The 26,845-nt window shown below is 45.0% G+C and overlaps 1 protein-coding gene across 1 annotated transcript; it reads right to left on the bottom strand.

Annotated features, from left to right (window-relative positions):
• Positions 1-839: 839 nt before the first annotated feature.
• On the bottom strand, positions 840-6,752 carry RPL38 (ribosomal protein L38). The gene is made up of 5 exons (XM_028714028.2): positions 6,625-6,752; positions 6,394-6,421; positions 5,583-5,643; positions 1,977-2,099; positions 840-918 (listed from the first exon to the last, which is right to left on the bottom strand). The coding sequence occupies exons 2-5, from the start codon at positions 6,394-6,396 to the stop codon at positions 893-895; spliced, it is 213 nt and encodes a 70-aa protein (XP_028569861.1). The 5' UTR covers positions 6,397-6,421; positions 6,625-6,752; the 3' UTR covers positions 840-892.
• Positions 6,753-26,845: the final 20,093 nt, after the last annotated feature.

Genomic DNA, 26,845 nt, shown 5'->3' with positions numbered 1-26,845 from the left:
AGAGAACTGGAGCCAATGAAATTAGCGTTTAAAACTCTTTTAAAAAAACAAAAACCAGCCACTTCAACCTTAGTGTGGTATTAGTAACATTTTATACTTTCTGGCCATTTAGAATGAGCCATGTTAGAGCTTAATGTTTTCCTCCCTGGTAGATCACAAGTCTCTTTAGACAGCAGACTCCACTAAAATAGTGTGATATCAGAATCAGTATGTGATGCCAAGGATCACATGCTACTTATTCCAGCAGAATCTACATAGGATGCCTCTATTCCATATGCTTGATAAAACATGTCAACCGCATTAGAGTGTTTCTTCAACTCTGTCGCTGTAATGAGAGCAGCAGGGTCAGATTGTACATGGAACAGTCCCAATTAACCCAACTCCCAAGTTAGAAATGAACATTCTCTCTTCCTCCATTAAGCCCATGGATTTCACACTGGAGATTCTGCAAATGTCCTGGGGCCTGTTTTGTGAAACATATTGAATTTGGGTGCTAGTTCTTGTGTTTTTCTGCAGATCTTTTAACTCTGGAATTTTAAAGAGCAGTGTATCAAGTTTATCAGCTTGTTAAATCTTCAAACTGTTGGCCATATATTCTACTGGTATCCAGAATAGCTATTAGCGATTACTGAAAGCACCCCATTATTTTTTTGGATTCAATTTGAGATTGATGAAGAGGGGACCAGCAAGCTGACTGAAGATCACAACACCTCCTCTCTCGAGAAGAGCACACAGTCCCTGCAGAAGACAGGTAGCTGCTACCCTCTAAGGAACAATGCTGCTTAAACAGTAGCCTGCCCATGCTTCCCTTTGGAAAAAAGAGGACACCAAGAAGAAAGAACAGTTCAGTCCTTTATTACAATCCACGGCCAAGATTTCAAGCATGACTGGTTCATTTCAGCTCTTTCACAGCCAAACCTAAAGAGAAGGGAGAAAAAGAGGCTGAGAAACTGAAGAGACAGATTCTGATCTCATTACTTCTGCTCATCAGGCTGGCAAACCCTCAGAGGTTTTCATCTATATCCCAGATACAAGCTGCCGAAGCTTATTAGCAGGTCTGAGCGTGCAAAGAAGCATGACTTTCAGGCTTGTGAACCAGGTGACCTGAACACTCACAGGGCTTTTCATACGTGAACTGCTACTGTGGCTTAGTATGAAATGTCACTGAATATCCAAAGTGTCTTTACTCTGTCCAGTAGTTTTCCTTGTAAGCCAGTGACATTTAGACTAGTCTTTAAAAGCCAACCTTATTAGGCCAACACTTCCTGCTGAATGCACGACTGAGGGAATGGTGTCCCCTTTTCCGCACTTTGAATTCCTGCCCCCAATTGATGCAACTCTTGAATCCGTGTCTATCAAACACTTCAAACTACAGCTTGTTTTTACATGTACAAGAATGCGGCACAAAGAAAAATGTGGATTTGTTAACCAAAAAGCGTAGCTATTCACGGCACAACTGAAACGGAGTTAGTAATGATTCAACCTTCCTCTCACACCATGCAAGGGGGAAAGGGGTTTGAATGTGTTACTTTACCTAGCGGTACCAGAATTTTCCAAATGGGTGCAAGTGCCACCACTGGGTTCCACATTGGCGGTACCCATAACACTCCAAAACAGGGTTCTTGAGATAGGGAGGGGCTGAGCTGGATCAGGCCCCATGCTGCGCTTTGAAGTTCTGACAATTGGGACTTCAAAGCACAGCATCACCTGACATCATAGTGACTAACAGGTGGGCAGCCTGTTAGATTTGCCCCATCAGGGTTGGAGATCTATATCTTGCTGGTCAGAAAAGGTTCCTGACCCCTGCTTTACAGGATGGCGTCACATACATGGTTGCTTTCAAAGGGGGATCTTCTTATATGATACACATGAGAATACCCATCACCTTCTGTTACTATCAGGAAGCACCAGATGCTACTCTGCCCACCACCCAAGTCTTCTCCCATGACTAACAATCTCCTGCATGGTTCAATTACCTGGTGGAAGAGACTGCTTCAGTTTTTCAGCCTTTTCCTTGTCTGTGATGACCAGCGTATACAGATACCGGCTGCAACGGACCTTGAACTTCACGTTATCTTTGTTCTTCTTGATCTTGACAGCTACAATGTAATAACACTGAAGTTAGCAACATACCCTTAATATATTAAGCAATAGGCTATCCAGAATCAGAGCCCAGTACGATACACTCTCCTTTAAAGACAATTTGATTAAATCCTGCTTTATCCCATAATGAGTACAAGCAAGTGACATCTGTACTTCAGTGCCATTTTGCCATTTATTTTGTTCCTATGCATGTAGTCTCCCGCCACGACAATGCCCCTCACTATATTAATATTGAAACAAACTTGTTTATCAGGGAATAGCTTTTCTAAAAAGACACGTACATAAAAAAATACACAAAAGCTAACCAAATTCCAGACTGGTGCTATTATTTGATCCATTAAGTTTCGACTTAATGATAATAATTATTAATGTTTACAGACTTATGCAGCTTTGCTTTGTTATTTCTGTTCTCCAAATCTATTACAAAGAAGTAGGTAGCAAGATCAGTGTGAGCAATTGTATAAAGGTGCTTGGATTCTGGCGAGTTGGACATAATGTGAATTTAAGTTTCTTTCTAGAAATGATCTTCATGGAACATTTATAATCAGATTTCGGTGTCCTGAGCGGCTCTTTGGGTACATAAAGTTGTATGGGTTTGAATGCATCACTTCAAAAGATACTAACCAAAACTATCTTGCAAATTGGCTAGGGTGTCAAGTTTCATTAAACTTCCAAAAGCACAAACTGCTTATAATTTTCACATATCTTTCACAAGCAATGATATCTTTCTACCTGACTCTTATGCACTCTGACACCAGAGGGGTTATTTTCAATTCCATGCCGTATATAAAGCGCACCTGAACAGTGAAAAATCCAATTTACATTAATTTCAGAAGTGTGAAAACTGAAGCACATTCATAGTTAATTAGGCACTTGTACAACCTTCTTGCTTTGCTCGCAATTCAAGTAATTGTAAGTGCTGCTTTTAAAACCAGAGGTTACACACACTTTAGAAAATTATGCTGTTCTTTAAGCTCGATATGAAAGTCTATTTGATGCTATTTAGCAAAGAACTACTAAGCATTAGCTTAACAGAATACAAAGCAATGTGCTATGCCATCAGAATGGAACACTTTTGCATACATTACTCCTGATTTTTTTTACGCAAGATGAACAGTTAAAAACTCAGTTCTGCGCAAACTATATATACTATCAGGCCACATGATTTCAGAGCCAGCATTAGGAGAAATACAGAGAATCCATAATAGCTACAATAATTTAGAACTTCAATTATCTACTACTGGGGAAAACTTCACAGGTTAACGGCTCTAGTTTGGATAAACTAGCTAGCATAACAACAGAAGTGTCTGCTGAATCAGGCAAATAGCCCATCTACTCCAGCATCCTGATCTTACAATGCCAACCAGAAGCCTATGGGAGGCCCTCAAGAAGAACCTGGGGACAATAGCATTTCCCTACTTGTGATTCTGAGCAACTGGTATTCAGAGGCATACTGCCTCCAACAGGGGAGAAAGGCTACAGCAATCATGGCTAGTTGCCATTGATAAACCTCCATAAATTTGTCCAATTTCTTTTGAGGCCATCAAAGTTGGTGGCCATCACTATCAAATTCCATAGTTTAACTATGCTCTGTGTGAAGAAGTATTTTTGTTTGCCTGTCCTGAATCTTCAAATGTTCAGCCTCGTTGGATGTTCTAGGATTATTAGAGAAGAAAAACTTTTTTCCTATGTGCATTAACAACTTGGAATTTAACTTCCCTTGCTTCAGTTAGTCATGTAGCAGTTAATCCAGACTGTAATCATTCATGGGTACGAATGGGTAAAATAAAAACAATTTATATTGTAAGCTGTTTGTAAGAGTTTGTTTTAAGAAACTCAAAATATTGCTAGTATAAAGACACTTCAACTACCATTGGCTTCACCACAAATATCACTGGGATTTTTTAAAATGCAAAAATGTTACAATTATGATGTTATAGAAAAGTTTGTTGTTTAAAAACACCTTGGTTTCTCTTCTTCAAAAGAACTGTGCACCTCGAATCCACCATAACCCAAATCCTGCTAACACCTCCAAATCTGGGGGGTTAGGGGAGCCATGTCAAAACAATTTGCTTTTATGGAACAGATACGCACTCATTCATATTGCCAATCATTTTACTTTTTAAAAAGTTCAAAGTTATGCTCTATTTTAGGTATTGAATTAGAACTTGAATTATTCTATCCAGAAAGCGCATTCACGACATGACATGACAATAGATTACAATAGATTAAAATGTTTGACTTGGTCAGATTTATGTTACTTTTCTCCCACCCTCATCATTGCACACAGTAATATTATGAGTCTGTCTGGTACAGTGGTACCTCGGGTTACAGACGCTTCAGGTTACAGACTCCGCTAACCCAGAAATAGTACCTCGGATTAAGAACTTTGCTTCAGGATGAGAACAGAAATCGCGTGGCCCCATTAGTTAAAGTGGTACCTCAGGTTAAGAACAGTTTCAGGTTAAGAACAGACCTCCAGAACGAATTAAGTTCTTAACCTGAGGTACCACTGTATTTTGGTTTGCAGTGCAGCTTACTGGAAGAGGACAAGTTGCAAATGCACCAGTGACAGCACCAGACTTGGTCCACCGGTGTGTTTGTACCATGCAGATATCACCTCTTCTGGCAAGCTGTAGTGCAGCTGGTAAGCCAGCCTGCTGCTGGGACGCTCTCTATATTCTTTTCTCTTTGTATATGTGGTACACCCATACTGGGAAATTCTAGGTATATTAGCTGCAGGGTTTAGATGACCCTTGCATTTTAAAGTCCTTATCTAGTAATGGATATGACTGAGCAGGCTGGTGGACTTGGAGCAGTCTTGTGGTATGCTCTCCCCAGGGAAGTTCGCCTGCCCTTCATTATACACCTTTAGGCACCAAGCAAAAATTCTCCTCTTTAACCAGGCCTTTGGTTGATTGTCATCCAATGCCCCTTTAAAATGTGATGGGGGTTATTGGGCTGTTTGTGCTTTACTTTTGATTATGTATTTTGTGTTTTTATGTTGTAATTTTATCCTGTGAAACACTCTTATGGATACAGGTCAGTCTACTACTACTACTATTATTATTATTATTAATTTCAACCCTCCGCTATGCTTGGCATAAAAACCAAACAGCTGCCAGTGGAGAGAACTTTCCTTCTCCATGCCCAACACAGAAAGGGGTGGAAGACTCCCTTTTCTACTAGTCCAACAAGATAGCACTATTTCTTGCAGGCTAGTAACTTTAATCTTTAATCCTCTGTACCATTTCCAAGTCTTGGGCAAGAACAGTATATTTGCCCAAGACTTGGGAATGGTAGGAAGTAAAGGGCAGAATGCGCAGTGCTGCCACTTCATAATAAATAATGCAACTCCAAGTAATTTGTGCTACATTTTTAGCACCAGCCAAAATAAAGAAGGAATCTAGACAGGAAAACCCTCCAGGAAAAGATCAAGAAACAGGGACAAAACAGTTAAGTCATAAACAGCTACTTACATTTTGCATCCTTCCTTCTGGCTGTCAATAGAAAATCTTTGATCTCTTCGATTTTGCGAGGCTGTAATTAAGTAAATACAACCTTAAATATGAGCTTGATGCCTTGTACAAATATATGGTATCTTCAATTCTTAGCTCTGCAGCCTAGACTCTTTTCCTTTGGCACTTAAACCCATCTCAAACAAATACCCACAGCAGATAGCTTGTAAGCGTGCAGAATTTGAGGAACTGCAAACACAAATTGTTTTCTTTTCAAGAGCCTTCCTGATTTCAAGCCTGCAGAAGAACTGGGGAGGAGTAAGGCTCCCTAAAAAGACATCTTCAGAGACCTGCTGGTGGGCACCCTGCTGGCCACTGCTAGGAATAAGAAGCTGGGCTAGAGGCACTCTTGGTTTCATTCAAAAGGGCTCCAAAGCCCTTTGAAAAGGACGCTATCTAAAGGCCAGGCTCTATGTTTAGGGAAGTTTTTAATGACTGGTGTTTGAATGTATTTTTAATATTTTGTTGGAAGCCGCCCAGAGCAGCCAGATGGCCTGGGTATAAATAATTATTTATTATTATTATTCAAAAAGGGCAACAGTAAACATGTCCAGCTACCGGGACACGCACACTGTGTCCCCTCTTCCGTATGAATGATAGTCATGCTTGCTGCAAAACACACGTGTTCCCCCAACCCTATTAAACAGAGAAGTCTCTCTACAACCGGCTGCCTTCCCCTTAACTCGCGATACTTCTAAGACCTCCGCCCGAATCTTGAGGGAAATAGACGGGGGGGGGGGGAGGAGAGAGACGCTTCTCCCGCTTCACTCACCATGGCGACGGCTTCTGGCGAGTGTTACCTGCAAGAGAGAAATCAAAATGGCAGAAGAGGCTACTCGGACGCTGCGCGCTAAACAGTCTTGGCCGCCGGATCTCTGCTAGGCCCTCCCCCAATTCCCCCGCCGCCAGGCCCTCAAGACCCCCGCGCCCCATCACCACCCTCTTACCGGGTCCCCAAATCTAGCTTTACCGCGGATGGCGCCGGATCTCAAACGCCTCTTACCGAGTTGCTGAACTTCTCGGCCGCAGCACCCGAGAGAGAAAAGAGCAAGCACTTCCGCATCCGGGTAATTGAACCCGGCTTACGTGAGGTGGGTGGGCTGGGCTACGGAAACAGAAGAGGGTCAGAATTGTTAAAGCTGGCTCAGACCGCGCTGTTTTTTTTTTTAGAACGGGAGTCCTGAGGATTCCGATGGCAACAGCAGTCTTATTCCACCGGCAACCACCGTTCTTTGGATCGATGGGGTGTTTGGTTATGTCCGCTGGTGGAGGAGCAGGGACGAAGCCCTGCCGCTTATTCCACAGCAGCAAGGACGCCCTTGGGGCGCTGTTTGCCAGCCCTCTGCATTCCAAGCAATTGGCTTTTCTCCACCCAATTAGCCGAGCAGAGGGGGAGGCATCCAAAGTGAGCCCCCAGCCCCCATCAGCTCCAGCTGTTTGGAATCTAGCAACATCTGGAGGGCATGGTTGAAGTGATGCTGGAACCAGGAACTTCCCAGTTCACATTTTTAGGCTATGCACGCACATCTGTTTGCTCAACGTCCAGGGAAGCAGCGGTGTACACGACATTAGCCACAATTCACACCTATCCTGTTGTTTCTTCTTGTTCCTTGTCAAATACTTTGTGTTTTTGATGTATTTTACCTTCAAGCCTGCTTTGGGTCCGAATTGAGAGAAAGAACAACCTAGATGCATTTTAAGCCGGAAATGTGTACATAGCTTTAGCTAACACATCGTGCCAGCTTTCCCTTAAATAGGTCATGATACAACTCTAATCATTGGGAAAACTTATTTACGGCAATATACATGGTCTGTCCTCCTCTCTCCCTTCAATACTCGTAAACCTGTAAAGCAGGTTGTGCTGAAAGAAAGAACCAAAGCCAAAACAATCATCCAGGGAGGATTTGAACCCATGGCCCATCACACTAGCCGCTACAACACCTTTGCTCTCAACAATAGCTGTGTTTTGAGTGACCCATAATGGGGACACCTCAAAAAGTTGCATCCAGACTGTACAGCAGGGACCCAGGTGGAGATTGTGGTGGTGATGGGGCATTTGTCAATTATTAGCTATGCACATAAAAGCCTTGCATTCATTCATTATTAGCTCCTGTACATAGATTTGCCTTGTCAGATTGGCCCGTCTGTATTCACAGCCTTGAAAGGCCCACTTGTGCTTCACTGTCCAGTCTTCATTTATGCAGCAGAGCAGGAAGAGGAGTGCAACTAATGTGTAGCCCTATTCCATTTTAGATGTGTATGTAATAACACAAGCAAGGCACAAGAGGGCAGTTTGATTACAATTTTTAGAAAAACTGGGAAAATTAAAAGGCAGACAAACACACCCAGCAGTGAAAGTAATCATACCTGTAGAGTAGTTCACCCTGTCTACACAGAAAATAGTTCATTCTGTTAGTTGCCTATTAGGAACATAAGAAGTTACCTTGTACCTTGTCAGATGCTTAGTCACCCACCTCAAGTTTTGTAAACACTGGTAGGGCAGTGGCTCTCTGTCAGGAATCCCTGGCATCTTCCTACCTGGAGTTGCCACGGATTTAACATGCGACTCTTTGCATGCAGAACACAGCTATGGCCCCCTCTCTGTCACTAGCCATCAGGAAGATTCTGTGTCTACAAATGGACTGGGGCATAGCTGGCGTTTTATGGAATGAAAGCCTCAAACCCAGTGGCGTAGCGTGGGGGGTGCAGGGGGGGCCGGCCGCACCGGGCGCAACATCTGGGGGGGGCGCTCGTACGCGCAGCTCTCTGCCCCTACCTGGCTCACTCACTCTAGGGGGCACAAATTACTTGCCTTGCCCCGGGTGCTGACAACCCACGCTACGCCACTGCTCAAACCTATTATGCAGGACAAAAAAATTCCTTCCAGTAGCACCTTAAAGACCAACTAAGTTAGTTCTTGGTATGAGCTTTCGTGTGCATGCACACTTCTTCAGATTCTTGGTATCTGAAGAAGTGTGCATGCACACAAAAGCTCATACCAAGAACTAACTTAGTTGGTCTTTAAGGTGCTACTGGAAGGAATTTTTTTGTTTTGACTATGGCAGACCAACATGGCTACCTATCTGTAACTGCTATTATGCAGGAGTAAGCCTCATTGAACTTGAGCTAGTGCACTGTAAAATCATTTGCAAAAGACACCGAGAGACATATGCTACATATACATGACAGCTTACTCTGGCTCCTGTGCACTCCCACCACTGGTGTTTGAAGCCAGGTACGTGTGACATTATGGGACGTGGGTGGCGCTGTGGGTTAAACCAGAGAGCCTAGGACTTGCCGATCAGAAGGTTGGCGGTTCAAATCCCCGCGACAGGGTGAGCTCCCGTTGCTCAGTCCCTGCTCCTGCCAACCTAGCAGTTCGAAAGCATGTCAAAGTGCAAGTAGATGAATAGGTACCGCCCCGGCGGGAAGGTAAATGGCGTTTCCGTGTGCTTCTCTAGTTCGCCATAAGCGGCTTAGTCATGCTGGCCACATGATCCGGAAGCTGTACGCCGGCTCCCTCGGCCAATAAAGCGAGATGAGCGCCGCAACCCCAGAATCGGTCACGACTGGACCTAATGGTCAGGGGTCCCTTTACCTTTACCTTTACATGTGACATTAGTCACCATCTGTAGGCACACCGTAGCTTCTTGAGAAATATTCCTATTTGATGCGCTTTCCCTCAATCCAGTTTGCATCCTATTAAAAATAGAAGGCGTGTACAGTTCAGGAAGCGACTGTGCACACGCAGTGAATTGGAGTTTGGTGCAAATCAGGCAATGGCCATGGGGTGAAGACATTCCCACCTACTTTTCTGGTCTGTACAGCTGCTTAAGAATGTGACTTGGATGTTTGCAGCAGGGAGGAAATGACCTTATCTTTCAGACTGCTTATGTGTATGCAACCATAGACATTTGCCTGATTTGCACCAAACTCCAATTCACTGCGTGTGCACAGTGAAATGGCTCCTTTTCCTTTATGGGGTAGCCAAGAGCCCGTATAGAGTCCTTAAGTAGGTTCCTCATCGGAAGGAGAAAATAACAGAGCCCAACCAGAGAATATTGAGAAGCAAGGCAGCTGGTAAGCCTGATCTTTATTAACTGTTGCAACAGGGTACTCACTGCCACACGCAGGAGGTAGGAGGAACCCAGAACAATAGTGTGCAAGCTCTTATATAGATTTTTGAAATTGCCCGCCCTGTAGCTCAAACCACCCCCCAAAACATCATACATACATCACAGAAAGAGGCGGTCTCCAGCAGAAATCCTGTCTGCCAGGATACTTGATAATGGTCACTGATTGCATTACCTGGGCAGCCTGGCCATTCTTTTGTGATGGTAAATACTTTAATTCCTGAATCCAGGTCACAGACTCACCCCATTCATACACACGTATGCCCTTAAGACAGGTAAGCAAAAAACAAGGGAGAGGCTTTCCCATTTCCTTCCTCCTTGCAGAGAAATATTTGAGGTCACTGGGAGAGTCAAAATGGTTTGGGAGAGTCAAGATGACTTCAGGATTGTTCTCCTGTACTATTTCAGACACATGGTTTATATACTTATGTATGTGTTTGCCTCGTACATTTATGAACGCTTATTTTATATTTGGGACCTTAGAATTCTTATAACATTGGTCTTGGGAAACGGGAGAGGGCGGAGCTGGGAGTGGGACCCACTGGTAGCATGGGGACCAAAAATCAAATCAAATCTGGGGTCATTCCTGAAAGCTGTTCTTGGCAAAGCAATGTAGAAATACTGACTTTGCTGTGATTATACAGGCTCAAAAGCAGCTTGTGCCCATATAAACAGCTGCACAGCATCTCACCCATGACAATCTGCATAGCTTCTTCCAAAGGAGGAGTGGTAAAATGTATGCACAGTGCTCTCTGGCTGCATAAAAGCGAGCAATTATTATAATAACTTATTTGTACCCCACCCATCTGGCTGGGCCTCCCCAGACATTCTGGGCGGCTTCCAACAAAGATTAAAAATACATTAAAGTATCACAACAAAGATTAAAAATACATTAAAGTGTCACAACAAAGATTAAAAATACATTAAAGTGTCACACATTAAAAACTTCCCTGAACAGGGCTGCCTTCAGATGTCTTCTAAATATTAGGTAGTTGTTTATTCACAGGGCGGGCGCCACTACCGAGAAGGCCCTCTGCCTGGTTCCCTGTAGCTTTGCTTCTCGCAATGAGGGAACCACCAGAAGGCCCTCGGCACTGGACCTCAGCGTCTGGGCAGAACAATGGGGGTGGAGACGCTCCTTCAGGTATACTAGGCCGAGGCTGTTTAGGGCTTTAAAGGTCAGCACCAACACTTTGAATTATGCTCGGAAACGTACTGGGAGCCAATGAAGGTCTTTCAAGACCGGTGTTATAGTTCAGCAGTAGTTCAACAACCTAATGCTTAATCAGAAATGGAGGAAGCCTGGAAGAAAAAAAGAGGTACAAAGCTTCAAAAGGGCTTTGTGCAACATTGATTGGACATTTTTTCACTTTTGCTGTGGGCTACATATGTTGATCTCATTGATTCCTTGGTCTGTTGTTTGGACCAGTAGGAACCAACATGGGCATTATTATAGTTCCTGTGTGGGTATCAAGTACCACCTGAAAATAAGTGCAGCTACAAGTGGGTTAGAAAGCCTGTGGCCCTCCAGATGTTGTTGGACTCCAACTCTAATCAGCCTCAGTCAGTATAGCCAATAGCTAGGGATCATGGGAGTTGGAGTCCAACAGCATCTGACGTGCTGCAGTTTCCTCACCTCTGAGCAAGAAGCGCCTGTTTTGTGCAATTGCAGCACATGAATTTTGACCAAGAGGGTATCAGAGGCAGGAGGCACGCCATCACTTGCAACCTTTAAAGTGGAGATTAATCTTCTTTCTAAAAATACTAATCTTAATGGGATCTAAATGGGAACTGTTCCACCAAGTTCTGAATAGGGGACAGCAAAGATATCTCTTGTCTCCCAAGACTCCAAAGCTCCGAACCACCCATGCCATATCTGCCGTGAGAAAGGAAATGAGGACATTTCCGCGCATCTAGGGAAATGATTTTGGAGCAGGGAAGCATCCATCTTCGGTCTAAGAGAGAGATGGCATCTCCCAATCTATCAAAAATGTGACGGAGAAAGGGAACATTAGCTACAGAGAAGTGTACCAGCCCTTCAGAGAGTAAGGGACAAGGGGGCAGCCTATCGGCTTGTATATATCTCGCATTCTGCGGCGGGAGAGAGGAAATCGATAGAGCTGTCAGGCCATTAATGCATTCAGTATTGCAAACTCTCCAATCATGGCAATCGCCAGATGGATGTTTCAAATTAAAAAAGAGAGAGAGAGAGAGAGAAGGGGAGATAAGCATCTGACATGCTGGAGGGGGAAGGCAGGAAGAAGAGCAAGTGCCGGGGAAAATTAAAGACCATAAATCACAGCGACCTGCGCAAAATCCAGAACAAGTTACTGACAGAGCAGTCCCTTTAAATAATAAAAAAAGGACTACATGGGACTGGCAGAGATGACTGGCAGAATTCGAGACCGGGGGAAAGAGGCGGTGGATGAAGATTGGAATAAATTCAAAGTTTATCTTAAAAACTGTTGTAATTTGGAAAATTAGGGGCTCAGGGTAATAAGAGATAAAGAACTACAGCTGTATTAATAACTTATAGAAGTTAAATTTATGAAATATAAACAAGTTTATTACGCAAGGGTTGCTGAAAAATCTTGAAACAAGAATGCAGAAAAGGGGTGGTACGGGGAAGTCGATTTTGTGTTTGTTTATGTTTATGTTTTTGCTTTGTTTCTTTTTTACTTATGGAAAACTAATAAAAATTTATATATATAAAAAAAAAAAAAAGAGGGAGGGATTGCATTAGCATCGCTGTCGCTGCTTTGCTGGGGCTTACATGTCAGCATAAAGGACTATTTTGAAGTGGTGGCTCCAGGCTGAGGAGGAGGCAGCAGAGAGACCATTCAGAGCCAGGGAGAAGTCATCCCCTCCCCCCACCAGATGACCATTGGATGACAGCCGCTATTTTGGAATAGTTTACTGACAGACATCACCATAATCAGCAAGGCTCAGGGAACTCAAACCAAACCGAACTTGCTTGTGCCAAGGAGACCCAAACAGTCTGCCCCAAATAAACCATGCACATTGTGCTTAACTTCTCTAGGTTCGGGTGCAATTAAAAGTAGCACCAAGGTAGGGTCAGGGATGCAGGTGGCGCTGTGGGTTAAACCACAGAGCCTAGGGCTTGCCGATCAGAAGGCTGGCGGTTCGAATCTCCACGACGGGGTGAGCTCCTGTTGCTCGGTCCCAGCTCCTGCCCACCTAGCAGTTCAAAAGCACATCAAAGTGCAAGTAGATAAATAGGTACCGCTCTGGCGGGAAGGTAAACGGCGTTTCCGTGCACTGCTCTGGTTCGCCAGAAGCGGCTTAGTCATGCTGGCCACATGACCTGGAAGCTGTACGCCGGCTCCCTCGGCCAATAAAGCGAGATGAGCGCCGCAACCCCAGAGTCGGCCACGACTGGACCTAATGGTCAGGGGTCCCTTTACCTTTTTAAGGTAGGGTTGCCATATTTTGAAGAGCAAAAAAGAGGACCTAAAGCCTAGAGTGGCCCTGGGAAGGCTACACCAGGCTTGGTGGCCGCTGGGGACAGCGCAAGCCCTGGAGTGGCCCTTGGAAGGACGCATGAGGCCTCACCACTGCTGGAGATGGCATGAGTCCTAGAGTGGCCCCGGGAAGGTCGCCCCAGTCACTCACTCTGTGTCACTCAGTCCGCCGGCTACGGGTGTCATAAACAATGGTACAAAGTAATAATAAACCTGGGCATTTTGCAAAATTTTTAAAATCTGCCCGGATGGTGATTTTACCTCTGAAAAAGAGGACATGTCCAGGAAAATCCGGATGGATGGCAACCATAGCTGAGGGGATTGCTGCATTAGCACAAGCATTTGTCTTTGCCCGATGGAGCAACCTTCCCTTTCCCCCTACCACCCGCTATTCTGGGGAATCTATTGACGCAGCTTAAATCGGGACTGTTGAGGGGTATGAAAAGGTTCACCAGTCATCACATGAGATTTCAGAGGGAATTTATCAGGGGGTACAAAGTTCCTTTTGGGCCCCTTCCATTCTCCATTAGTCATTCTGTTTTTATCCACCATAGTTTCATGCCATGAGCTGCAGCAGACCCACCCAAATGTCCCTGTTTTCCATGGACAGTCCCGGATGTACAGAAGCCGTCCCGGTTTCGGATTTGATCCTTGAATGTCTCACTTTCCTTAGGACGTCCCTATTTTCATTGGAGAAATGTTGGAGGGTATGGAGTTATGCAACCACCGAGCCAAGGAGATAAGCCAAGGAGATAAGGAGATACAACCTTTAGAAGACATCTGAAGGCAGCCCTGTATAGGGAAGTTGTTTAATGCTTTGCTATGTTTTTGTATATCTTGGAAGCCATCCAGAGTGACCGGGGCAACCCAGTCAAATGCGTGGGGTATGATGATGGAATAGGACGTCCCTATTTTCATTGGAGAAATGTTGAAAGTATGCTGTAGCCTGACAGGTCAAAAAGGGCATGGAATACGAGATAGGGATGGAGCAGAGTGCTCTGTTAATTTTCTGCATTTGAGGCCTTATGCTCTTATACTTCCTCCATGATAAATATAAATACATACAAATAAAATAGAAGAGGATCAGAGATAAGGAAGCATATTTGATTTGAACATCATTGTTCATTCTACAGTACAGATAAGGAGAAAAAATTCACACTGAAACATCCTTTTATATAGCAATGCAGATTAGATCACCAGAAGACATTAGTATTAGTAAAAAAAAAAAAGGTAGATAAACTTACTATTTACTTTTAAAACAGAGCTTTTCTGCCCTTTTTTGTGTGAAAAAATACAATTCACAGCATGAAAACCAATTGTTCCCGCAATATTTGATTCAATACTTAGTCTGGCCGAATCCAGAAGGCATTCCTGAGACATTGTAGACCTTAAAAAAAAAATCTTATTTAGCTTAAGTTTGCTAAAGGACCTGTCTGCAGAAGCTACTGTAGCTGAAATTGTTAACAGCATTCTTAAGCTAACACAAACATTTGGAAACAGGCTACCAAGTCTGTACTCTGTTAACAAGTTCAACAAATCTAATGGCTTTAACTGTGCATTTACAAAATTTGCTTTTTCATTTCTAAAAATCATCACCATTAAGGTCAGCAGGATATTGCTCTGATAAAGACAAAGCTTTTCTATTTGCTCCACATGGTGAGATATTTCCACAGGAAATCTCCCCCCCCCCCCGCCAACTGCTAACAGCATTGAAGCAGACAGTTAATCCTGCTATAACATTGTCTACAAAACATAAAACACACTTTCTGAAGTAGGCTTGTTTTGGAGTATCATTTCTGCCATTCATTTCTTCCAAGTTTGCAACCAGGTATGCGGTCTTCATGATGCCTTGTCCTCTTGAGCCTAGCGCCATCACACAACCTAACCATCTTGTTTCAGAAATACCATGAAGAGAACAACCAATATGGTGGTTTTTTTGCAGTAATTCCCATTGCTTAGGACTGGAAATGAACAGGTAGTACGCACCTTGAATTGTTCCAAAAATAGGTTATTGCTTCAGATATGCATTTAGCAACATCACTTCCACGTAAGTTGAGTGTTTGACAGCCGCAAGATGAAACAATTACTGTTGAGCATTGCTTTTGTATTTTTGCTTGTGTGCTGTTGTATTTTCAGGTTATATTTGCCCCATTATGTAGGCTTGAGCGCTACAATCGCTGAGAGGAAGTACGTTCTTTTCAACGCTTGAGTTATCAACGGAGCAATTTATTTGCCTCTTTTGTTGCTACGATCGGCAAACTGGAGGAATCTTTCTTGAAATCTCATACCGCGTATCTTTCAAAAGTACGTATCTCCAAAGAAACGTTGTTTGTTCAGTATGGTGTGGAATCTGGTGTGGAATCTACTATCGCTGCAAAGTAGTTTGCAGGTTGCCTCTCAAGCAAAATGTGTTGTTTCCCGATTTCTTGAGCCCTGGATGTGAGATTTGCGGCAAGAGTTCTGTAGGTCTGCACAGGAACCTCTTGGTATGAGGTTTGCACTCTTCAAAATAATAATAATAATAATAATAATATCCTGTCCATCTGGCTGGGTTGCCGCAGCCACACTCTGAGTGGCTTCCAACACATATAAAAACATAATAAAACAACAAACATTAAAAAGCTCCATATATAGGGCTGCCTGTAAAAGCCATTGATGGATTGCTCCAGGGCCAGGAGTGAAGAGCTAAAGGCCACTGTGGGGCATCCACATTCTATTAAAGAGCCCTCTTGGAGCTATTCTTATAGATCCCCTAGTAGACTTTTCCCATTGATTAAGCATTTAAAGTTAATCAACTAAAAGAAGCTCTAATCAGCTAGAGTCCCTGCAGTCTATCTTCCTAGGCTTCTGGTTTGCTTCCTCACGGGCAGATTCCCTGTTTCTCAGTGCGAACACACACCTCTCAATAAAGAAAGAAAGAAAGAAAGAAAGAAAGAAAGAAAGAAAGAAAGAAAGAACGAACCCAGGAAGAGATTAACAGAGTGATGTCTTCAGTGTATTACAACCGACTCAGGCAACAGGTCTGAGCAATTAAAAGCAATGGCCATATATTCCAAAAGTAATTACTGGAGCGTCAGTGCAGTCCCCAAGGTGAGGAGATTAAAAATATCTTTTTTTATATATAGTGGCTGGCTTTCAAATGAAAGCCTGCTTTAATATAAGGACAAGGCTGTTCAAATCACCTGCTATAGGGGAGCAAACAAGGCACCGAGACCATCGCTACGGGACGCCAGCGTTCCCAAAGAGCACCCAGATCCCATCTAAAGGCAGACACCGGGAATGTCAGTGGCTTCATAGGATGAGACCCATCATGGTAGATGCTCAGAGATAGAATCATAGAATCATAGAATCATAGAGTTGGAATAGACCACAAGGGCCATCAAGTCCAACCCCCTGCCAAGCAGGAAACACCATCAGAGCACTCCTGACCTATGGTTGTCAAGCCTCTGCTTAAAGACCTCCAAAGAAGGAGACTCCACCACACTCCTTGGCAGCAAATTCCACTGTCGAACAGCTCTTACTGTCAGGAAGTTCTTCCTAATGTTTAGGTGGAATCTTCTTTCTTGTAGTTTGGATCCATTGCTCCGTGTCCGCTTCTCTGGAGCAGCAGAAAACAACCTTTCTCCCTCCTCTATATGACATCCTTTTATATATTTGAACATGGCTATCAGATCATGGCTATCAGACCATGGCTATCATATCATGGCTATCATATCATGGCTATCATATCAATCATGGCTATCAGATCAGTGGGGTGAATCATTTTCCTTCAGTCAGTTTGGGTAAACAGCTCCAGAAGCTGGAATGGAATAGCAAATATATGCCATCCACATAAAAGTGATTTTCTTGGGGGGAATTCTTCCATGCAGTAATACATATTGGAACTTGGTAGGGGGGAGGAAAGGAAGTCATTGAGCTGGTTCCAGATGCGGAACATAAAGGGAACATAAAGAAGGTTAGATATCAGTGGCCACCTTCTGATAGCAAATGACTCAGGGGCTTTTGTTCATGGGAAAAAGTTTAGGGGCGCAACTTCTCCTATGACAAATAGTGCCGTGAAAGAGAAATAACTCCCGTGGCTTCACACTGCTATTAAAAGTGAAGGAGCATCCTTTAATTAAGCCCAGATGTTGGCAGCCTTAATACCAAGCTGTTAGCTGGGGCAGGACACGAAGCATCCTTTGAACGGAGCCAGCTAATTAAAACCCTATCAAGTTGTTTTTGGGTTTTTTTAGTGGTGGCCAGTAAAATTGCCATTCCCACCCCTCCTAGACTTTGTTCGCCTATCCAAAAATGGGATATCTCACACTGAAGACATCCCTGACATATCCCACTCTGAATATCCAAGAAAAGAGATTCTTAAATGTTCTCCACAAGTCAGTATATCTTCTTCCTGTCAGGAGCTCACCCTCCTCTCGAGTAGGACCCTGGCAGAGACACATGCCCGACTGGCATGTTCTCTCCCTCCTGGTCGATCGTTCGGGAGCTTCAAAAGCTTTCTTCTGCCCGAACATCACAGCGACCGATGCCAACCGACATCGACACACTTAGGGATCTGCAGAGTCTTCGCAGCTTGCGTAACAGACCTCAGCAAATCAGCATTTTGGCTAATCTACTTTATTTACACATAGAAACACACACGGAGCATTGCAACATGGCTCCCCCTCTCTCTCTAGCATCGGACAGCAAAGAGAAAAAGAACAAAGGACAATAGTCCTACTTCACAGAACACAGTAACACAAACATCCTGTCTCCGTCACTTCCCACTCTGTGGAGTCAAAACATACGCCGTCATGTGATAGACAAAAATCCCATGACTGCAGTCATGGAGCAGGAATTCTAACACTTCCATGGGCTCCGCTCACAACTTAGAACATTTATCTGTAGTTTAAATTCATTGCTGTTGGTATCGTTCTCAGTTGACTGGGTGCACAATGGTCCTTTCTCTTCTTTTTAAAGAATTAAGATGCTTCTTCTTTTCTCTAGACCAGTGGTTTTTAGCCAGTCTGCCATGCCTGGTTAACCCATCATTTGGGTTAGGGGTAGCTCAATGTTATTGGAGTTGAGTGCTGCATTGAGTCCTGATCAACCTTCCTGAGGCCACATATTAAAATAGGCACGGCCAGTGTAAATAATGGTGTGGTCGAAGTGGGCATGGTCCAAGTGGAAAAACAGCTTATCCCCCCCCCCCAAATCTTTGTAGCTCTTCCATGAATCCTTTCCAGGATGTTAATGTATTTAAACTGTGGAAGCCAGTTTATCTTATTACCGTATATGTGCAAGAACATAAATGCAAATTTCAAAAATCCACAAGGCAAACTTTGATCCGTTTGAAGGCCATGTCCCGTAAAAATCGGTAGTGAGAAAGATCCATTGCTGACCCATCTGGTCATTTTGGTTGTCCCTGCATTTATTGATCATTGATGTCCAGCTTTTGCTTATAGGTCCCACATCAAAGAACCTATGCAATCTATACCCCTATTTAGCTTTTGATCTCAGTCTCTCAGCTTCAGGCAAAAGAGAAAATTAAAAGCAGAGACGGAATGATTTTTCAAATGTAATCTCTGCAAAACAGAAGTATTTTGGTTTCCCTTTTTATCGATTGCTTTCCACAGAAAGCCTCCAATAGTGTAATTACAGAAGGACTTTGGATGAAATAGCAGAGAGAAAGCCTCAGTCCGTCCAAACTGCGTTGCAATAAATTGGGGGGGGGGGGAGGGAGATGTCAGGTGTCCTAATAAAACGAGCGATAATTTTAACTGAAATCCAATTCCAGACAAGGGGGAGGGGTGCGGTGCATTCCACTGATCTGTTCTTACGGAAGGCAATTGGATTTGATGTTCCCGTAGTCAAGAGCAGATATTAAAAGGGTTAGATAGAGAAAATTGGATGATTCACGAAGTTTGAAAAGATTTTTTTTTTTTATTGAAAAAAAATCTCAGCAAATGGAAGAGGACAACTTATTCCATTTCTACCTCACATTCTTCTGAGGAATTGAGGGCAGTGTACGTATTGGCTTTCCCTATTCCGTCACCACTATAACCATGTAAGGAAGGTTTGGCTGAGAGATAGTGACTGGCCCAAGATTACACAGGAAGCTTAATGGGAGAGCAGAAATTTTTAATGAGATTGGTTCAACATGCTTTTCATTGCGCCACTAGGCCTGTCTGCACTCTGTTTAATGCATCACTCTGTCTCTCCATGGACTTGCCAAACTTTAGCAGTTGTCATATACCATGGGTAGGCAAACTAAGGCCTGGGGCCTGGATCCGGCCCAATCGCCTTCTCAATCCGGTCCAGGGACGGTCCGGGAATCAGCGTGTTTTTACATGAGTAGAAATGTGGGCTTTTATTTAAAATGCATCTCTGGGTTATTTGTGGGGCATAGGAATTTGTTCATTCTCCCCCCCCCCCCATATAGTCCGGTCCACCACATGGTCTGAGGGACGGTGGACTGGCCCATGGCTGAAAAAGGTTGCTGACCCCTGTCCTATACCATGGGTAGGCAAACTAAGGCCCAGGGCCCAGATCTGGCCCAATTGCCTTCTAAATCTGGCCCACAGACGGTCCGGGAATCAGCATGTTTTTACATGAGTGGAATGTGCCCTTTTATTGAAAATGCATCTCAGGGTTATTTGTGGGGCCTGCCTGGTGTTTTTGTATGAGTAGAATGTGTGCTTTTATTTAAAATGCATCTCTGGGCTATTTGTGGGGCATAGGAATCCATTCACCCCCCCCCCAAATATAGTCCAGCCCCCCCCCCCAGGTCTGAGGGACAGTGGACCGGCCACCTACTGAAAAAGTTTGCTGACCCCATCCTATACACACCCTGATGACCAAGTCATGGGAATTGCTCTAGAGAGGGATGAAAATTCATATGTGCTACCAACAATTTTTAAAGAGCCAGCATGCTTGCATATTATATAAACTGCTGCACCATCAGATTTCATGGTACCCAGATTAGGCGCATGGAATTGATAGGTCCAGACACAGATCCAAATGTTACATATTGTGAAGATGCAAAACATGGTTTTGCACTTTCCAAGGGAAAGAGGGTAGCACTCCCAAACTGATCTAGGTTTTATCCTGGGCTATGTTACATTTCAGAGGTAGCCAATTTGATACCTTCCAACTGTTGCCGGTCGGTGGGCTCTTACCTCTCCCATCATGGCCAGGAAGTACTGTCCAACAATATCCGGAAGACTACTCCTGCCATATCTTCTGCTTGTGATCTTAGGCCAATTGCTTAGCCTAAACTATAGTCATATCTATAGCCAGTGGATGGTGAATGTGTGTGTGTGCACACAATTCGAGAACTTTTTTTTTCAGAGTAGGAGTGATGATGGAATGCTGGAATGCCAGGGCAATTGAGCCACACTCTGGCAAACTAATGAGGTGATAGGAAGTCTTTCAAGTCAAAGGTTAGCATAGGGAAAGGTCCTCAACCCTTTTTGGGCCCATGGACACATTTGGAATTTTGCAGGAGGGTTGCGCATTCTGCCACTGCCTCGAATCCCAAGTGATTTCAAAGAAGCTCAGAAAACTCTCTGCCTGGGAGTTTATGAGTGGCTTATTGGGAAGTGGGCTGCCACAATCTTCTGCACTATTGGAACAGTTTTCTAGGGTGGCCTCAAGGTGAGTGCACCGCAATGGTCTTGTCTTGATGGGATGGTAGCATGAATGATGTTTGCCAGAGCCTCATCAGCTAGGGAGGGCCACAGCTAGGGTGGCCGGATGTGTCCTTGGCCACCAGCGCGACCCGACTTTCTATAGGCCCAGCTGTAGATTCCAAAGCACCCCCAGGATATAAAACCCGAATTTCTCATCACCCAGAGTGATCTGTGGAGGGGCATGCTCAGAAAGACAGATTGCTGGTGTGCAGCAGTAATTATGGCTGTGTACCTGGGGGAGACGTTTATAACTCACTAAAATCTACCTTTTGTTGTCGTTGCAAACCTATTAAACAAAGCTGTTTAACAGAGAACAAGGAATTACAGCTCCTCTGGGACCCTTCCGTTTTGCTGTTCGTATGGGAGGAAAGCCTTTGGATCTTGACTCCCTTGTTTCCTTTCCTGGGGGAGTGGCAAGAAATCTCTCCAGTTAGTCCATATGATTCCAGCTTTTCAGAGCCTCAGCTCACGGCTTCTTTTTAAGCACTACATGGGAATCTTCATCCTATCAATATGCATTGCTTCAGCAACCGATAGAGTGACTTGTGTTGAGGGAGCTAGGAGCAGTGGACCCTGTTTGGCAAGTGAAGTGTCTGCTCTGCCGTGCTGTTTGTCAGCTCTAAATAATAATAATAATTAATAATAATAATTTATTATTTGTACCCCGCCCATCTGGCTGGGTTTCCCCAGCCACTCTGGGCGGCTTCCACAGAGACCAAAAATACACTGAAATGTCACACATTAAAAACTTCCCTGAACAGGGCTGCCTTCAGATGTCTTCTGAATGTCAGGTAGTTGTTTATCTCTTTGACATCTGATGGGAGGGCGTTCCACAGGGCGGGCGCCACCACCGAGAAGGCCCTATGCCTGGTTCCCTGTAACCTCACTTCTCACAATGAGGGAACCGCCAGAAGGCCCTCGGTGCTGGATCTCAGTGTCCGGGCTGAACGATGGGGGTGGAGACGCTCCTTCAGGACTTTTAGCCCAAGATGAGTTTAGATCAGCACCTGGGTTTTAGATGCTCCCATTTGCTCTCATTGCCTCCATGGCTCCCCAACCTGCATTCCCCTTACACCCCAAATCTCCCTTGTCAACCACTTTCTTCTTCTCAGAGAACCCAGGCTCTCCTATTTTGTGGTCCAATTTGAGATTTTCCCAGTCCCTCTTCCTTCTTGACTCCAGTCCCTTGCCAGTCCAAACAGCTGTTCCTGACAGCAGCAATCTTGACCAGTTAGAATATTTATGAACATTCCATGATATCATGGAAGCTCAGCCAATGGCTAAGACAGGTGACTTTTAAGGCTGTTATATGCTATATATATATACAGCTGGCTTTCTGTAAGCACAGATCATTCCTGACTGCTGCTGGAGATCACTTCTCTCAATCCACGTTTTATTAAAGTGAGTGAAGGGGGTGCTCCCATACCCTCCATTACGTTACATGCACTGCTTTGGCAGGCATGTATTACACCGTAAACATTATGAGCTGCCACTGCAATTTCCCATCCTCCAGTCTGAGGGTGGACAAAGCACATGATGTGGGAACTCTGGTTGTGTATACACATTCAGCCCATGCAAGGCTTGGTTTTGTGCTTTTTCGATGCACCCTGTACGTTCCAAGTTTCAATCATTAAGACAACAAAATGTCATGTTTACTGATTTGACATGAGAACCCCCTAGTGAGTAAATAGCAGCGGTGATGTCTTGGACTAAGTGTGAATCAAACTCCAGCTTTGGGTCTCTGGAACAGTGGTGGCTGGTGTCCACTGAGACAGGTAGGGTCAGTGGTGTTGCGTGGGGGTGGTTGCCCCAGGCAAAAAATTCTTAGGGGCACAAAATTTCAACACCTGGCACTGCCTCAATACAGCTACACACTTCCATTGCTGGGCTCTGCTGAAAACAGCTTCTCCATGAGAACCGGGAAGTAACATCTCCAGATAACGGAAAAACTCATCTTTTCATATATCTGCAGCTGCGGTCTCTTGGGTGACGCAGATGCCATTATGCAGTTGAAATTTGCATGCATACTCCGTCTGTTTCCCTCCCTCCCACCCAACCTCTCTGCGTGGCCCCGGGTGCGGGCAACCCACGCTATGCCACTGGGTAGGGTGGAAGGGCAGGGAGATCCATGTGTCAGTTTGCATTTCTTAGTGCAGAAAGTATTGATCTGAGGTGTAGAGATCTTTCCTATTCTACTTAATTCAAGAGGGTTCTGGAAGCCTCTCTGTGTGAAAGAAACAAGCAGCAGGTTCATGATGCTTGGGTTGTACCTTCAGAGAAGCTGAGTACAGCTGGCTTAAACTGGTTCTCATATCTCTTCTGTCAAGGTCAGGCTGACTATAAAAGTACAGTGGTACCCCGCAAGACGAACGCCTCGCAAGACGGAAAACCCGCTAGACGAAAGGGTTTTCCGTTTTGGAGGCGCTTCGCAAAACGAAAGCCCATAGGGAAATCTCCGGGGACCTCTTTTAAATGCTAGCAGTGGGGAGCAAAGCCTTCCCCCCCCTCCGGCCTTCAGAAGAGGTCCAGGAAGGCTGGCGGGGGCCGAAAGGCTTTGCTTCCCACCACCAGCATTTTAAAAGCAGTCCGGGATAGCAGGGAAGCGCTTCCCGCTATCCCGGACGGCTTTTGAAGGCAGGAGAGGTCCGCGAAGCCTGGGCGCGCTGATCTCAGCGCGCGCAGGCTTCGGCATGCCGGCAACTCACCGCAAGCAGCGGCAGCGCTGCCGCTGCTTGCGGAGAGGTCCGTGAAGCCTTGGCCGGACAGCTTTTGAAGGCAGGCGGGGGGGAGCAAAGACTTTCGCCCCCGCCAGCCTTCAGAAGAGGTCCTGGACCTCTTCTGAAGGAGGGCGGGGGGCAAAAGTCTTTGTCCCCCCTGCCTGCCTTCCCAGGGGCATTTAAATCGCCCCGGACAGCGGAGAAGTCCTCCGCTGTCCGGGGTGATTTTAAAATGCCGCCCGCCAGCATTTTAAGATCGCCCCGGACAGCGGAGAAGCCCTTCGCTGTCCCGGGGTTTTTTAAAATGCTGGGGGTGGGAAGAAAAGCCCTTGTGTCCCCCCCCAGCCTTCAGAAGAGGTCGGGGGACAGACTGTCCCCGGACCTGGTCTGAAGTCGGTTTCCCTAGGAACGCATTAATTGATTTTCAATGCATTCCTATGGGAAACCGTGCATCGCAAGACGAAAAACTCGCAAGAAGAAAAAACTTGCGGAACGAATTAATTTCGTCTTGCGAGGCACCACTGTAAGGCCAGAAGAAGCCTGGGTTTCACTTTCTTTCTCTTTCTATCTTTTTTCCTTCTGGTGTGGTGTTCTGTATATAGTTAAGGTTTAGACTTATTATAAGTTATTGTAAGTGTCTGCCTGGACACTGAGGTCCAGCACTGAGGGCTTTCTGGCGGTTCCCTCACTGTGAGAAGCAAAGTTACAGGGAACCAGGCAGAGGGCCTTCTCGGTAGTGGCGCCTGCCCTGTGGAACGCCCTCCCATCAGATGTCAAAGAAATACACAACTATCTGACTTTTAGAAGGCATCTGAAGGCAGCCCTGTTTGATGTTTTATTGTGTTTTTAATCTTTTGTTGGAAGCCACCGGAGTGGCTGGGGAAACCCAGCCAGATGGGCGGGGTATAAATAATAATAATAATAAGAAGAAGAAGAAGAGGAGGAGGAGGAGGAGGAAGAAGAAGAAGAAGTCTGCTGCAACTGGATTTCTTATGGACAGTGCCAATCCTGAATGTATTCGGATTGTGACCATTATGCCCATTTGCCTTCTGTAGCAGTAAAGCTCTGCTGGATGAAATATTAATTGCCTGTGCTCTATTTTTGTTTTAAGTTTTTACTCTGCTAACTATACATTGGAATCTATGTGGAGACACAGCCAGTGACAGGTGGTGCCACACACTGACTGTCTCTAAGCAAAGCAAGAAGGGGCTTGCCAAGGGCAGACTGAAGCTGGCGGGACAGTTTCCTATTTGCCCTCATGGATCAAGCATCCTGAGCATGAGTATTCAAGAGGGCGGGAATAAAAGACTGCACAGCCACAGACCTCAGACCCAGCCCTGCTCTGGCCTTTTCAGACGCTGGCTCTACCTCTCCACATCCTGCTAACAACCTCTTCCTGTCTTCTCTGCTGCCAACACTGGATCACGAGCATTTCGGTGTGTGTGAGACTCTGCAATTATTTTGCTTACTGTTATGTACTGAGTTGAATAGGATCCAAAATGCAGCAGTCTGATTGGTCCTAGAACAATAGGATCCAGAATGCAGCTGTCTGATTGGTCCGCAGGAGCCACCCAATCCAACTCCAGGTGGAAGTGAATTCGCAACCTGATTGGCCCACAGGAGAATCCTGGAATTAGCCAATCATGTGGGGCCCATTGTGTAAATAATGTATATAAAGCAGACATTTCGGGGGAAATTGCATCCCTCTCTACTATGAGCTGAATAAAGAGCATGAAATCCACACTCGACTCTGAGTATATTTCACTTACACCCAGAGGTTTGGTCTTTTATTGGTCCACTCATAGATACCACATTTCATAGGAGCGAACTCCTAGGCACCGAGGCCCCCCCCATAAAATATTTGAGGGGGCTCAAACAGAGTGTGTGCGCCACATCTTGTAATTGATTTTGCAGGGTGGGGCTTACCTGCCTCCCTCAAATATTTTATTCAAGTTGGCACCCCTGCCACCCTTTATGCATGTGTGAATGCAGTTGAGTGCCTGACGTTGGCAGATTCTTTGGCTGCTCTGGGTATTATAAACCAGGAGGCTGGCAGCTCGCGTCAGTTATCTGCCGGTGATTAGCCTTTGTTTATGTTCTTTGCCTTGCTGGTGCCTCTCCTGTAGTCGTGGATCCCTGTTCTGGATATCACTCATGCTGATCATAAAAGCCACAATTGATATTTCCATTAGTTATAATTTACAGAGCGATTACCTTTAATTTATCTTTTATTGTATTTTAATGGCTCAGAATTTCTTCTTGATGAGGCTAAGTATGCTGGGGTGGGGAGGGTGGAGAATCTGGTTGTGCTGTGTGTGTGTGTGTGTGTACACAGATACACAGCTTGTAACCCTGTCCTTTCAGTTTAGCTAATTGCAAAAGTCCACCCTATCACGCTGGTGCCACCAGGGATCTGTGGATATTGGTAATGCAAAGGTAGATGGGGAAAAAAAGCCCATATATCCCTGCTTCCTTGCTCCCCTCCACCCTGCAAAAAGCACACACACACACACACACACACACACACACACACTGGTACTTGCCCTGCCTCGCTGCACATTTTCTTGGCTAAGACTGCATTTAAATGCTCGCTAATGGATGTGATTTTAGCACAAAGAAGCTATAAATCAGAGCCTGGGAAGGTTCATAAGCAAAATGAAAAGAAATAAAATAAACATTAAAAAAGCGCCGTCCCAGCCAGAGGAAACTTCTCCTTTTGCATGGTGGAATCTAATAAGTGGCTTTTGATGAATAATTCAGGCCATGTGGCTGGAATGGGAGACAGAGGTAGGCAGACCCTTGCACTCTGCCCACATGCATTGGAGTACACACACGCCTGCACAACACCCACCTGAGTGAGGCTTTTCTACTTGACCTCACACAAGAGTCTATCCCAGGGGTCAGCAAACTTACCACACTTCGGCCCAGTGTCTCCAGCGCCAATTGCACAGTGGGCCAGAGGGTGGGGGAGCGCATGCCCATACGCATGCGCACATGCTATTTCCGGCGTACTTCCAGGTTGGAGATGGAAATAGCTTGTGCGCATGTGCACAGGCGTCTTCCGATCCGGATGTGCACTGGAAATAACGCTTGTGCATGTGCACAAGCTATTTACGGTGCTCCTCCGACCCGGAAGTGGGCAGCCACACAGTGCCGGTAAGAGTGGGTGGTGGCAGCGGGTGGCAGGGGTCACCACGGGCTGGATAAACGAGTCCCTCGGGC

The sequence above is a fragment of the Podarcis muralis genome, chromosome 2 (assembly GCF_964188315.1).
Source record: "Podarcis muralis chromosome 2, rPodMur119.hap1.1, whole genome shotgun sequence".
Taxonomy (NCBI): domain Eukaryota; kingdom Metazoa; phylum Chordata; class Lepidosauria; order Squamata; family Lacertidae; genus Podarcis; species Podarcis muralis.
The sequence above is the reverse complement of the archived record's forward strand: the minus strand, read 5'-3'. Positions and strand labels throughout refer to the sequence as shown.

Coding starts and splice junctions, on each gene's coding strand:
- RPL38 (XM_028714028.2), bottom strand. Junction 2,100..5,582: donor CAGAAGGAAGGATGCAAAAT/GTAAGTAGCTGT, acceptor ATTACATTGTAG/CTGTCAAGATCAAGAAGAAC. Junction 919..1,976: donor GAAGCAGTCTCTTCCACCAG/GTAATTGAACCA, acceptor CCTTCTCTTTAG/GTTTGGCTGTGAAAGAGCTG.